This window comes from Bombus affinis, unplaced genomic scaffold, assembly GCF_024516045.1.
Source record: "Bombus affinis isolate iyBomAffi1 unplaced genomic scaffold, iyBomAffi1.2 ctg00000059.1, whole genome shotgun sequence".
In the NCBI taxonomy this organism is placed as follows: domain Eukaryota; kingdom Metazoa; phylum Arthropoda; class Insecta; order Hymenoptera; family Apidae; genus Bombus; species Bombus affinis.
The window spans coordinates 1,219,072-1,233,758 of NW_026108820.1; the positions used below are offsets into that span (position 1 = coordinate 1,219,072).

General features: G+C 31.7%; 1 protein-coding gene and 1 long non-coding RNA gene across 2 annotated transcripts; both read left to right on the forward strand.

Annotated features, from left to right (window-relative positions):
• Positions 1-9,468: 9,468 nt before the first annotated feature.
• On the forward strand, positions 9,469-10,579 carry LOC126926828 (uncharacterized). The gene is made up of 2 exons (XM_050743219.1): positions 9,469-9,719; positions 9,887-10,579. Exon 2 carries the CDS (start codon positions 9,901-9,903, stop codon positions 10,495-10,497), a length of 597 nt encoding a protein of 198 aa, XP_050599176.1. The 5' UTR covers positions 9,469-9,719; positions 9,887-9,900; the 3' UTR covers positions 10,498-10,579.
• A 964-nt stretch (positions 10,580-11,543) lies between these two features.
• LOC126926853 (uncharacterized) lies at positions 11,544-14,422 on the forward strand. Its single transcript, XR_007714948.1, has 4 exons — positions 11,544-11,648; positions 11,727-12,037; positions 14,154-14,291; positions 14,408-14,422. It is a non-coding gene; the product is annotated as an uncharacterized LOC126926853 (long non-coding RNA).
• Positions 14,423-14,687: the final 265 nt, after the last annotated feature.

A 14,687-nucleotide genomic window follows, 5' to 3' on the forward strand; every position in this document is an offset into this window, starting at 1 on the left:
TATTCGAATGTCCTTCAGCTTTCGCTTTACCACCGTACATCATCCCTACGTCATGCACCGATACTATTTTTCTTTTACACTGTGACACTTACTTGTCTGCTTGACCATGCGATCCTGATCATCATGCAAATGGTCTAAGACTGTTGTCGTAATACTCTACGGAATAACTAAAATTGTTGTATCGTTCTAACACGTTATAGATTTTATTAAAGAGGAACGTTTACTCGATAGAAGACTCAGATTCATGAAATAAGACACCGGTTTTCCCTGACGCCACTTTACGATATAAATAATTAAACTTTTTCTCCCTCGTATATGGAAAGCTTAAAATACTTTTCCTGTATTATCTATGCCAAATCTCCTGTCAATTTCGTTACTAAAATAAATGTTACAGTTATCAGCAATAATCGCCTGCACTCGACTATACGTTTCTTTAATTAAAAATTTATCAAAGCGAAGTCTTCGATTCTTTAAATTCTGCAAAATTTGATGAAACGCGCAATGACTCGAAACTTCCGACGAGTAATGTACGCGAAAGACTCTGTATACTCGTTAGGTCGTTCCTCAAACGAGAAACAGATCGAACTGTTCGCGTTCGAGTCAAACGTAAAGGGAAAAGATTAAATTTCCTAACTTTTCGTCGATAGGATCTTCATCGACGTTTATGACAGTTGACTTCTCTTAATTAGCGAAGCTTCAAGCTTTCGATATTTCCAAGTTTCAATAATTCTCATTCTCCGTTCGCCTTTCAATGACCGTTATTAGCGTGAGCGTGTGTCAATAATCAAAGCGAACGATGCTCTTTTGAACCTTCCTTTCCTCTTCCGTCCGTCTTCCTTTTCAGAACGGAATAATGGCTAGATCTACTTTACTCGTTGCGCTGATTTAACGAGTGCGTGTTTATTCTCTCTTTATTCTTCGTCTGCTTCTGCCCTCGCGTCTGTTGAACATCGATTCGATTGCTGAACTCGACTGTGTGATTCTCCTATCAGGAACGACATTTGCGTCGGAATATACATGTTACGGTCGTTCTTTAAAATTCTTCTAAATTAAAAGTTCCTTAAAACTCTCCTAGCTGCAAAGTTCTTCTCCTGAAAGAGTCGCGGTAAACGTGGATATCCGACGTTACGCGTTCGTTAACGAGCATCTCTTATGTCAAATATTACAAAGCAACGATTTACCCAAAATATAGAAATATCTTCCGAAATAGCGGACTCATCGTTAGATTATTAGATCGCGGATGTTCGTGCATTTGAGGGAATTTTAAAAATGCAAAAGTCCATGAAACGTTTAGGAAACGTAGAGGATGAAATAAATCTCTATCCGTTTCGGTTTATTCAGTCGTATTCGTGAAAGTAGCAAACTGCACGAACATACGTATATTATTATTATTATATCTTGTTTTTGCGAAAAGCATTTCTCTTGCAAGCATTTGCCTTTTATATTTCTTACTTTTGGCGTTCCGCGTACTTATAGGAAATTGCAGCTTAATCGTTGCAATAAAACTTATCGCTTTCTATTTTCCGTTTCTGCACATCTTCGTAAATTTATCGTATTAGCGACGTGAAGTATAACGGACGATTGATCGTAAATTGAAATCACAAATTCCCCATCGACCATTTCACAACAGACTGCCGCAGTTGCATGTTTTATAGGGGTGAATAGCCGCAGAGAAATCGATTCCAGTTCTACAAGGGACAAGTGTTATTGCTTTCATTTGAGCGCTCTGCCTAAGTATATTGTTCGTGGATTTACTGCAACAATGTTTGGGATTCTGAATTGCAACCTCCCAAGAGAAAACTTCGAAATGCTCTAAATATCGTATCGGCTACTTTCACGTAATGATATATTTGTTTTTTGACAAATAAATAAAGAAAAGAAAAGAAGAGTAAAATACACATCGAGAGTATTTTACCTGGAATACGTATTCAAGGATTATTTGCAGATTTTTCAGACCAAAGATACTTTTGTAAAGTGTATAATCATTTATCTGGAAAGTATTAAAAGTACTTCGTTTCTAGTAGGATTATATAATATCAATATCGTATTTAGGAAGTTGTGAAATTGCGAACTTATTAATAGGAAACACCATATAGATACAGAGAATGAAATTACTGATCGATACGGAGGATATTAATTCATTTAATATCTTGGCGATAGCAGATGATCGCTTTGCAATTAATCAGTACTCTGCAATTTATAATTGGATATAATGCAGTTAATTATTTAAATCAATTGTTACGTGTATAAAGATTGATAGCAGGTATTTATAACTTTTCTGCGATTTTCACATTAAGCATGATGAAGCAGTTGAATGATTAATTGATTCTCTTTAACATAGCCATGAGGGAGACGAATTTTTTTAAAAAGAAATATTCTCTTACCAACTACCGTCGGTAAAATACCGAGCGTAGGATTAAACTGTTAGTTGTGAAAACTATTAATATTAAATTAACGTTCGTTGGGACGATATTCGTTGGAATTATATTTTCAAAGTCTCATCTTTATGTATACTACCTGAAGTATAATATTTCTGCAAATAGTGAAATATAAAATAGTGAAATGACGATGTTACAGTAAAAATTGTTTTATCGTACAAAATTGAATATCTTTGTGTATTTGCTACGATATAATTATTAAAAAGAAGAAGAAACTTTCGATCATGAGAAAGATGGAATATAATGAAATATATTCAGACATTGAATAAAAATTTTTATTTTCATTTCGGAAGATGGAACGAACACGAAATATGCAGCAAATTTTGCGAATATTTCAAAATGAAGGAACTGCGCAAATATAAATATTTGCAAGTTAATTGCACTTAATATGGAACACCTGACTTTAAAAGCTTCCCAAAAACAGAAACATGCTTTTCTTTTCAATTGCTTTCGAGAAATTAATAAGTCCTTTCTGTGTCGCTTTATAAATTCTTTTAACATCGATATTACGTTTTTTTCTAATATTAAATTCTAACAATTTCTTACAATTTTTCAGCTGAAAGTTGTATTAAAATAATTTTGGCAACTGCTGAAAATTGTTGAAATTGTTGCACCAAGAGCGTAATTTCTGGGAAAAAAGGGTCGATGAGAACTCAAATCCTTCCGGGACTGTTTTACTGGCTCTATTAAACAAACATGTTTAATGATAAATCATGCAAAAAGTAATATTTTTTACGTTCATTATTTAACACGACTCTCAGAAAAATTTTATAGGCTGTCAAACGTAACAATCAACTGCATTCGATCAACATGCTTTCATTTTTAAGGAAATATTTCATTTATTATTTGCGTTATTACTTTAATAAACGTTTGCTATACCGTTAACGTTCATATCTATAAACCAACGTTTACTTACAGCTTTACCCTTACATAACGTCAATCTTCGAAAGAATTACGGATTTTTATTATACAATATATTAATCTTAGTTATTATAACGTTAAGTTATTAGCAAAATTACAAGATTGAAGTTACCAGAAGAAAAAAAGCGAGGTGTTCGTTTCCTCTTTTACAAATATAGAAGAGGAAGGTTGCTTAAGAATGATTAAAGCGTAAAATGAAATTCTAATTAAATAAACGCCGTATTACCATTTTTCTACTATAGTTTCGAGTAAATTCCGCGCACTAATCGTATTTCTCTACGGCACAATAATAACATTCTGTTAATCAGTCTTTGAAATGTCACCGCAAATGTTCCATGTGCAACGTGACGTGTATTCCGCGATAATTTTCTTAAACTATATGAAGTTAACGTCTATAACATTCTATAAAGTAATAAGCAAACAAAATGAATAGCCTTCATCACGCTGTATATCCTGTTTGCATATTTAATATTAATATCAAAGCTTCCATGCAAAAAGATGTTGTATTTTGCAAGCGTATTTTATTACCGAGTGCATAATAATTCATTAACAATCCCCACGATTTATCGTCACAGTACGAAAGTACGTTCAATAATTTACATTCTGTTTTTAAACAGCCTGTTGTAGCTATACTTTGTTTTCACGTATTTCAAGTAAACATATCATCGATAAATACACCAGTACAAACGCTATTATATCGATGCAAACGTTAAAACATTTTCATCATGGTGAAATGTATTTGGTACATCAATTTTAGCGAATTCAATTAATGTATGACTAATGTTAAGCATTTACTTTGATTCGTTGAGTTGTAAGAATGAAATTAATTAAAATTTCCTTCAATCAAGGTAGATGTAATTTTAACAGAAAATTCCATTAAATTTCTATAAGTATTTCTAATGGTTACTCTTATGCCTATAGATAAAAATTAAAAAGCAAACTATCCTATAAAAATTAACAGATAAGATTATTTTTTCCTGTTAATTTCTATGCCATAATTGCCTCTTCGATTCCCCATTTCTCTACGATTTATTCGTCTCGTACACAATTTTAACGTAATATTTGTAACAACAGACAGAGATACTTAGTTAGATTTAACACGATTCTTTTTTTCGCTTTTGTTAAAAAATTATTCGCAGACCGCAGCTCCTCCTTCGATAAATTTTAATTCTCATTACGTGTACGTACATAAAACGTAGCGAGTACGAAACAATCACAGAATAACGTGATCTTCGATGAGATGCGATGTTTTAATAAGTTCTGATAATAGATGCATCATTAAATATGTAATTGGAAATGGTTGTTAATCGCGAGCATTAAATAATAATGTAATTTGAAAATAAATTAAATTCGATATATTTATACCGAATATATTAAAGACGTTTTAACATCGACATATTCAACATTTACTACTATTTTCCAGGCACAATATCTTCTTGTCGTTACGTATTTGAAACCTCCATAATATCTGAACTTATTTTAGCGGACACAGCAGTATGTAAAAGTTTTATTCATTACATTAATGAATAAAAAAAAAACAACAACAAATCACGAGTATCTTCGTTAACTTACAAGATACGTATTATTAAATATCCAAAGAACAATTCTAAACAATTTTGCAGAAATAACATTCCAAACAAATATAATACTTATTAATTGATATATTAAATTCGTCGGATGCAATTTTTTAATCGCACATGAAACAAACGTATATTTCTCATTTCGTTGAATTGTTTTCTACATTTAAATTATTCCTGGATAGATGAGAATTATACGAAACTCACGAAATAAGGAAATAAGCAAAATAAAAAGAAAAAAAGAAGAAAAAAGAGAAGAAACTGGTAGATTTCACTTATCGTTAAACTTATATTCTTAAACCAAGTTAAACTTAGTTCGCCATCTTCGTGATATTACGCAATTCAACAAACTGTCAGATGCAAATACAACGTTAACATAGAATTGTAACGATAAAAGTTATATTCGAAGTTATGGTAATCTCTTCTGCTATGACTCATCATTGTGCAACTGTAACTTATAGCATTAACAAATCTGTATTTTCAGCCACGTTTCTAACTATAATCGTACATTCCATGTACATAAGTAATGTCCACATTGAGGAACGTATAACGCTTAGTTAATAAATTCGAAACCACATCGTTCGCGTGTAGTCCACGCGAACTATATTTGAATTGTGTTAAAATGGCAATTTGTAAATTTTATACGTCATATCGAAGGGATTAAGGATATTGAAGGAGAACACATAAATATTCGAGTCGCGTACATAAGTCTTAATATTATAATAATAAATAATAAGTCATAAATAAGTCTTAAATAAATCATAAATTTTCATAATCTTAGTACGTTATTGATCTACGATATAGTAAAAGTTCTATACAATAAGTAATAAGCTTTATACAATAGCTCGTGGTTGATAACTCCGCGTTAAATACAATTTATGGCAACAAAATTTTATCCTATTCTAACAGTTCGTGGAAATAAAAATCGACGGACTTATGCAACTTCCAGTTGGCGAACAAATTAACGCAAGTTTCCAACGAATGAAACGCGAATAATGGGCCAAGGAATTTCCGACGATATGAAGAATTAGGTAACGTTGTCGGAGAAGAGTGCGCGAATGTAATACAATACCTTGGAAAAGTAAAACGTTTCTTTTAATAATGTAAATGGGCTGAAAAATATTGCGGCAGAAGCGAGCAATTACTGATTCTACGTGAAAAACCGAGTGGAAAATGTGGAATAAAATTTGTAAAAATTTCAGTACACCGGTTAAATCCTCAATTTCGATCCTCGGATGAAAAAAAATTAATTGTAATAAATCATACCAGGTGTTTTTCCTATCTTTCTTATTTTTCACGTAGAATCACACTCTGTGTTTCTATTCGATCTATTGGCCAAAATCTATAAAATTCACGTGGCGATCAACGTATCGATGCATTCTGTCAATTAATAAAAGAAGATATAGCTTAACGTAGAATAATCTTTTTTATTGCGATAGTGATGGAAATTTCATTATCGAGATTAATCGTTACCTTGTTGAAAGTCTGATCGGCGCTATAGCGAAAGAGTAGTTAGGCGAGCGGAATCACGGCGTGGAATGGAAAAGCGTGAGAAAGTAGTCTCATAATGTAATTAATGATCGAGGAATCGAAATTCTGTCGTATTTTACAGCGAGGATAAGAACTACTCAAGCGACAATCGAATGTCACTTAAGCGCTCTGGAGATGGAATCAATTAGTACTTGAGTGGCGTTAATTCTTGCGCGAAGATCAATTCTCGCAAACTATTCGAAAAATAAGGATTAAAAGGTTTTTACATAGGGAAGCGTAGGATTGAAGCTTAGGATTTAATTTTGACGCGAATAAATGAAAGTTTAAGAATCGAGATTTAATTGAAATAAAAGTAGGATCGTTAAATTAAAAAACGTGAATAATTCTCAATTTTTGTCGCATATGAAGTATAGACACAAGTCTTTCAAATAATAAAATATTTAACCAACGTTAAATATTTAACTATAACGTGAAAGTAATATAAATGTAAATGAATATCGAACATTCTGAATTATAACACCAATTAATCGCATGCTAATTAATATTTACGAATCATAAGCGAAACACGATGGAAAATCGAAATTCGATATATATATTTCGAACCGTAAAAATAAGATCAGTAGAATGAACATGAGTTGGTGTACACTAGTTTTTTATTAAATGAAAAATAATTGATACGAATAGTAATAATAATAGAATATTTCTTAATTAACTTTTTCATTAATAGATATTATGTTTACATATATACAAATAAATATAATTTTCTACAAATAATATATATGTTATCAATTTAGGATACGAGTATAAAATTTCTCACCATGTCACAAATTTTCCCGAACGTTATTTTTCGCATTTGAACTTGCAGTTGGATACTACGACTATATTTCTTATATTTGTTTACAAGTTTAATAAAACTATTTTACGCTATGGCTTCGCTTGTTACTTACGGCTTCTTCAAACCAAGCGATTAAGAGATGGAATAAAGCTGAAATTACGTGATATAATATGCGCGTATACTTCGTGTGCCTGACATTACGAGCATCACACTACTTACAAAGGAGATTTTACCTTGTATAAATCATACTTTTACTTTAGCAGCATGATAAATTTTATCCGATTACTTGAAAGCTGTTTGTATTCCGAGTTATTAAGCATCGTTATAACAACGAATGGTGTTGATAATTCTCTAATTTATTTAAATTTCCAAATTAACATAAAGTGTTACGTAATTATTTTATAAATGTCTTAAAACGTTATGAATATTAGTTTATATGAAATCTTCCCTTAGAGAACGTGGGCGGATGAATATTAAACTTTGATGGAACGCTTCTAACGATGAAATATTACATATCTATGAAATTCATCTAAATGATTAAATATCAGATATCTATGGTATTCATCAAACGATTAAATATCAAATAATATAAAAAAAATATAAAATAACAGTTAGCAACATTTCGATATTATGGATTAATTGAATTAACTTTTAAATCGAAACACAAACGTGTTAACTACAACCTGCGGATTAAAGCGATTACAACTTTTTCCTTTTTTTTACTTTTTTTTTTTTTTTGATAGGAAAACTTCAACCAATACTTTTGTGTAAGCCTGTGAGGTAAGCCTCGACTTCTAAACTAACTTCGTAAGCTATAGAACTAAAAGAGCATAATCGTAATGTGATACGAATAGTCGGAAGAAATTTAACATTTATTTAAAAACTATATATATTTATTTAAAAACCGCTATATTACAAAGTCTTTAACTATATTTTTATGAATCTGTATAATTTTTTAGAATTTTAAAAGGATACATATATATATGCAAGCTCCCTAGATTTCATGTAGGATAGGGATTCTTTTTGTTTCGCGGGTAGCACGACAGGCTGTGTTTCACGGACAGACCGATCTTCCCTTGTTTTACGGACGACCATTTTAAGAAGCACGTTTTTCCCGAACGGACGGACAGAGAGTTACATTAGAGACAAACAAGGTTACGGAATAGTTATTTAAGATTTTAAAGACTGAAGAAGAAAGATCGGTAGCTCAGGACGTTGAAAATCGATTCTCGATTTTCAGGTAAACATTGTACTAAAGACTTGTTATTTCCCGTTTATATAATTATTGTTATTTATTGTTATAAACGCATATTAATTGTCGTTTATTTTTGTATTTTATTATTTACTTCATAATAAAAACTCGATTTTCAGACTACAGAATCGATCCTGAATTATCACCAAATTACCATCTTACAAATCGATTTTCACTACGCCATGCCGTTAAAAGTGAAGCTACGTATCGCCGTGAACGAGAACGCAATGGGGAGAAAATAGAATCCATAAGAATTCATAAGAAAACCAGAAGATGAAGTATGTGATGTCTTTCCTCCAGAATATCAAGCAAGAGATCATCATCCGCGGTTATTCAGTTTATCGATAGTGAAGAAAGCCGCAAACAACTTAACCAAGGTAAGCCATTACAGAAACATTGCACTCACGATGGATGACGCAACGGCAGCGTCATACATCGGTACAAGTTTAAACTTCGTGTTTCGAGATATTTACTTAGAAGAATCGGAGATCATCCCCACAAGGAAAATAAAGACCGAAATCGAAAAGCCCAATCTTCAAACAGAAACATTATTAGAGATCTTCCAGAAACAAAACATGCATGAGAGAGAAGGCACAGACTTTGTCATAAAACAATTTGATGGAACGCAAAAAGCCACAGATTGGAGTATGAAATATTCATATTTCACATACGCATCCCTTCCATACTCTAATATGAGTATGAAACCGAATACCAAAAATACAAAATCCAAACTGATGAAAAAAGGATCAAGAATTTGAAGAAATATTTGGGAAAAACAGCATCAGAATGGTACCAGACAAATCTGCTGAAGGATGAAGAATACAACTGGGAAAATTGGAAGGTGGCAGTTCAAAAAGCCTCTGGCAATAAAGGTTGGTCTGCAGTACGATACGCTTATAACTTTAAATACATTTCAGGTTCATTCACTGAATATGCCATAAAAAAGGAATGATTAATATTGGAAGTAAGGAGGAAGACTTCTGAAGAGACAGGGATAAATCTAATTGTTATTGGATTACCCATACACATTCAAGATAAAATCGATAAAGAAACAGTACAATCAACAAATGGCTTAATTGGATTCTTGGGGCAATATCAGACGAAGGGAAGAAAAACACAAGGGAGTAACGCAAGATTGGACAGAAAGCCAGAGCCACCGCCCAAGAAACAACCTTGTGTGATTTATGAAGCACTGAATTTCCCAGGTCGATTTCACCCAATAACAACTCACCAAAGAAATACATGCACATACTCATCGATCATTTTTCAAGGGCTGTTTTTATGTCCACATCGAAAACACAACACACAGAAGATATCATAAAACTTATAGACTCGACAGGAGAAACTGATTGCATAAAAATTATCCTTGCAGACCGATACCCAGTAATGACATCCAAAGAAATTCAAGAGTATACGAGGAAAAGGAACATTAAATTAATTTTCACCTCGACAGACTGCCCATCCTCCAATGGACTGAACAAAAGGGTAAATCAAACATTAGTAAACAGGATCAGATGTAATTCAGACGAAAATAAGAGAAACTGGACAAAAATCACAGAAGAAAGCGTAGAAGAAAACAATAACACCAGACACAGTGTAACGGGGTTTGCCCCAAATCATTTACTGAATGGAAAAATGATTGAAATCGTCCCTAAGGAAATAATGGTGAATAAGATAAACCTAAAAAGAGACAGAGAAGAAGCATTCAAAAACTCAACAAGAAATTTCGAAATCAACAAACAAAAATACGATAAAAAAAGAAGAGAACACGAATTTAAAATCGGTGATATGGTCTTCACCCATAACGGAAAAAAAATGAATAGAAATAAGCTGGAAGAAATTAGGAAAGGACCTTTCATAATTCTAAGAAGGATTTCAAACTCCATATATGAAGTGGATAACGGTAATCGGGGATCTGAAGGGAATCTGTTCCACTCCCCATTCGAGGGGCGGTGTAAACTCCCTAGAGTTCATGTAGGATAGGGATTCTTTTTGTTTTACGGGTAGCACGACAGGCTGTGTTTCACGGACAGACCTTCTTTTGTTTTATGGACGATCATTTTAAGAAGCACGTTTTTCCCGAACGGACGGACAGAGAGTTACATTAGAGACAAACAAGGTTACGGAATAGTTATTTAAAACTTTAAAGACTGAAGAAGAAAGATCGGTAGCTCAGGACGTTGAAAATCGATTCTCGATTTTCAGGTAAACATTGTACTAAAGACTTCTTATTTCCCGTTTATATAATTATTGTTATTTATTGTTATAGACGCATATTAATTGTTGTTTATTTTTGTATTTTATTATTTACTCCATAATAAAAACTCGATTTTTAGACTACAGAATAGATCCCTGAATTATCCCCGGATTACTATCTTACATATATGTACATATTTGTATATTTATATATATATATATAAATACATATATATATATATATAGAGAGAGAGAAAGAGAATGTTACAAGGAAGTAATCTAAAACTCCGTAAATTTGTAGTACATGTTTAATGAGAGAAGTATTAAATATCTGATAAGCGTAGATCCAAAAATTAATCCTATTTATTTGATATACCGTACTTTTTATTTAACATTTAAATCGAACGTTTAAATCGAACCCTCGATAGAATAGGTAGAATAAACGTGTCCAATAAAATAATCTCCTCCATCATCTGATTTGAATTCAACGAATTTTTTTTTATGAATACACATAGAGAGAAATCTACCTATTGTGGACACACGTACAAATCAATAAATAATGCATGTCGTGCAATATCGGCTACAGAAGGAATAAATAGAGAATTATGTATTATCCACAGATGGCAGTTATACAGTGACTACGAAAGGTATTTAAATAATATGAATATAAATACATGATACAGGTATTAAACTTGGTATTATTTAGTGGTACTTTCATACGATTATAAGGATTTGATTTGAAATATAAAAGCTGATAGGAAAACGGTTCATTGGAAAATATGGACACGCGCAAATATTTTCTCGTGCCCGCAGTATATTAAAACAGAAAGTCAAATATTTCTTATCAATGGCGAAGGATATTTTTCTCTTCTTCTTGACCCAGCAATTGGATTTCATCAATATTATATAACGTTGATTAAAATTTCCTTTTCTCTCGAGTGAGTACTATAAGATCACAAAATAACATAGATCTTTTCTTTGCAACTTGCTGAATATAAAACTGCGTCCTTTTACAGGCAACCATGTATATTCCAAGCGTGATGAAGGGATTAGATCATCGTATCGTAAATTATGCTTACTTCCAACCCCAAAGGCAGACTTTCTATGTGCTTGTCTCTTTGCTTCGAGGGCCAGCGAACTCTTCACTCTATATGACAGAAACAGCCTAGAATCCAGGGGGAAATTTGAAAGTCAATCAAGGAAGGAACTGCAAGATGGACAGAGCAAGGTCTCGTAGAAATGTATGTGAGATTCGTTTCTCGCAAATTACGAGATACGGAAACGTTTAAAGTCATCTACAGGCGGAAATCTGTTCAAGACAGTCGCGGTAATGTTTCGACGTTATATTTTATACGTTAAGCCAGCTATTATTTAAATATGTTCTTTGAAATTAAGTAAAATCAAAGTAGCTGAAAAAGTACAGCTGATAAAATTACGTTCAAAACGTGAATGAACAATAATTTTTACTTTCGTTACGCTGTTGTTATCGATTATCCATTATTTCTTATGGCAAGAAATGGGAACGTGCTTAATTTACGATAAAAACGAGAAACAATACGTAAAATATTTTTCACGATAAATTATTTTCATATTGTTTGAAATAATTTTACGCTTCCGCGATATAAGTGGCGAATGTAATTGAACAAGAATCATTTTTGATAAATGTAACAGATATATACCGTATATATATGCAAAATATATTATAACGTGTTAATTCATAAAGTTACTTAAAATTATTGGAAATCTATGTACGTAGGTATGTTTAAATATTTCATTCATGTTTTTATTCCATTGAATTGCAAGTTATATAAAATCATTTCATTAATAGTATAGTTAAATAATATAAGAATTGCGAATTAAGAATATTGTTTATTAGTGATATAAATAATTAAATTAGTAATAATGTATACTTAACACGTTCTTGTATTTTGCTATTAAGGTAGAATTAAATGGTTAAAGAATTAAAATTATTTCGCTCTTCTTTCAAAATTATTTCAATCTCGATCTCATGTTTTAGAAGGGAAAACTATAATTTTTGTTCTTAAAACATATCATCCCCTAATAGTCTGCGTTCGAATCATGATTATTCTAAAAACCACTATGATTGTGTTATTGAAATAACGTCATCAACTAGTTTCTTAAACTACGTAGATGCTACTGAAACAAACTACGTACATGCATAGTAAGTTTATATGAATATTAAACACAAGAAACTTCGTTTGACTTGATTTGGCTGAAATCAGCTTGTCGAAGTGCATCATAGAAATAAGTCACGTCGATCAAAGTTGTAGCGCAATATCTATTAGACCGTCATTAAAGTCATCGTTGGTACATTAATAGATGGTATCACACAGTTAAACGACATGTCATAATATTCTTTCATCTAAACCATAGTAGCAACAGACTGTTTCCTACAGACTAGAGGTATTTCATGGGACGATCATATAAATTCTTAAATACAATAATGTATAATACACATACGTACATACATGAACCAAGTCTGTAAGCATAATCTATAGACTATAATAAATACGTGAAACATTTTGAATTCTGTATTAGATTTGAAGAAATCTCGAATAAATCAAAAGATATTAAATACTACAAAACTGTGAGCATTATTAAGGATTAGGATGTGATTTTTTGAAAGATATAAATATAATTTATGAATAGTTTCAAAGATGAAGGTGAAAGAAATCTGTAACAAGAATTAGTCCCTTAAGGAAACGTTAATTACTTTGTTACTGTAGAAACACTTGTGGATTCTTCGATATAAAACTAACAATTATCTTTTATCTAAAGGATATGTTATAATACAAAGATCCTTAAAATTATTCGATGGAATATCCAATTGATATTAATGCTGATTACCTACTTTTTAACCTATCATTTACAAAGAACAGTTTATTTATCGAAGCTATAAACTCTTTTGCCCGCTTCAGAGCTTCCATCGACGATTTATGACGTACATGGTGCAATAATGCCTAAAGCGATTCTCTTTAATATCCCATATTGCATACATTCTCGTACCGATTACACAAATTGTTTGAATTCAAGAAACATGCGATCACTATACCGGTATAAATTTGTTATTTACTTGATCTGAAATATCCTTTCAAGTTTGAAGTGAAATTGAAATTCTTTCAAATAATCTTTGACTTAAAGATGTTATTTATAGCTTCGCGTTTATCGATATTGATTCCCTAAATTTAACTGATTTTACATGTATATTTATTTTACGATTTAAGCATTACATGTTAGTTTAAGTATCATTTACATACCAGCTACTTGAAATCCATTTAATTTCATGTAACAACTAATTACAGAACAAGGTTTAATTTTTACGCTAACTAAGCTCAAAATGTCCATGAAGCATGATTTGTTTCTGGAAAGTCATTTAACTATTTTAACTAACGAAATGTATAACGAAAACTATCGATTTTCAGAACTTTATAATATAATGGAATCGTTTTACATATTTGCGGACAAACAACACAACAGTTTTCGTCTATGAATACGAAACAAAAAATTTAAATAAAAATTATATTAATCCTTTCGGTACGAGTTGTTTTTTAACATCGATGGTACGTATAAAGCAGTAAAGCATGTGCGTGACCTGAATACATTTCCGGTCTTTTTATAACGATTGTGAACAAATAATGTAAAACTATAACTTCAAAACTATAACGTATGTTTCCAGATAAAGAAAATAATCACAGACTTCGCTGGATGCATAAGCATTCATAGACAACATCAATGGAATTTTTTTTGATGAATATGTCCTTCTCCTGTAGGAAAGTATGAGATGACTCGTTTGTTTGTAAGAAATGTTCAAGAGCAGTTATGAAATCATTTACGGATTTCACTACGTTTTACATATTCGAAACTTTCCATCTTTGCATTTCTTTTCTGTCTCCCCTTTCTCGTGAATACTTAAATACATGATTTTTTCAAAACTTCACAAAAATAATCGTAAGAAT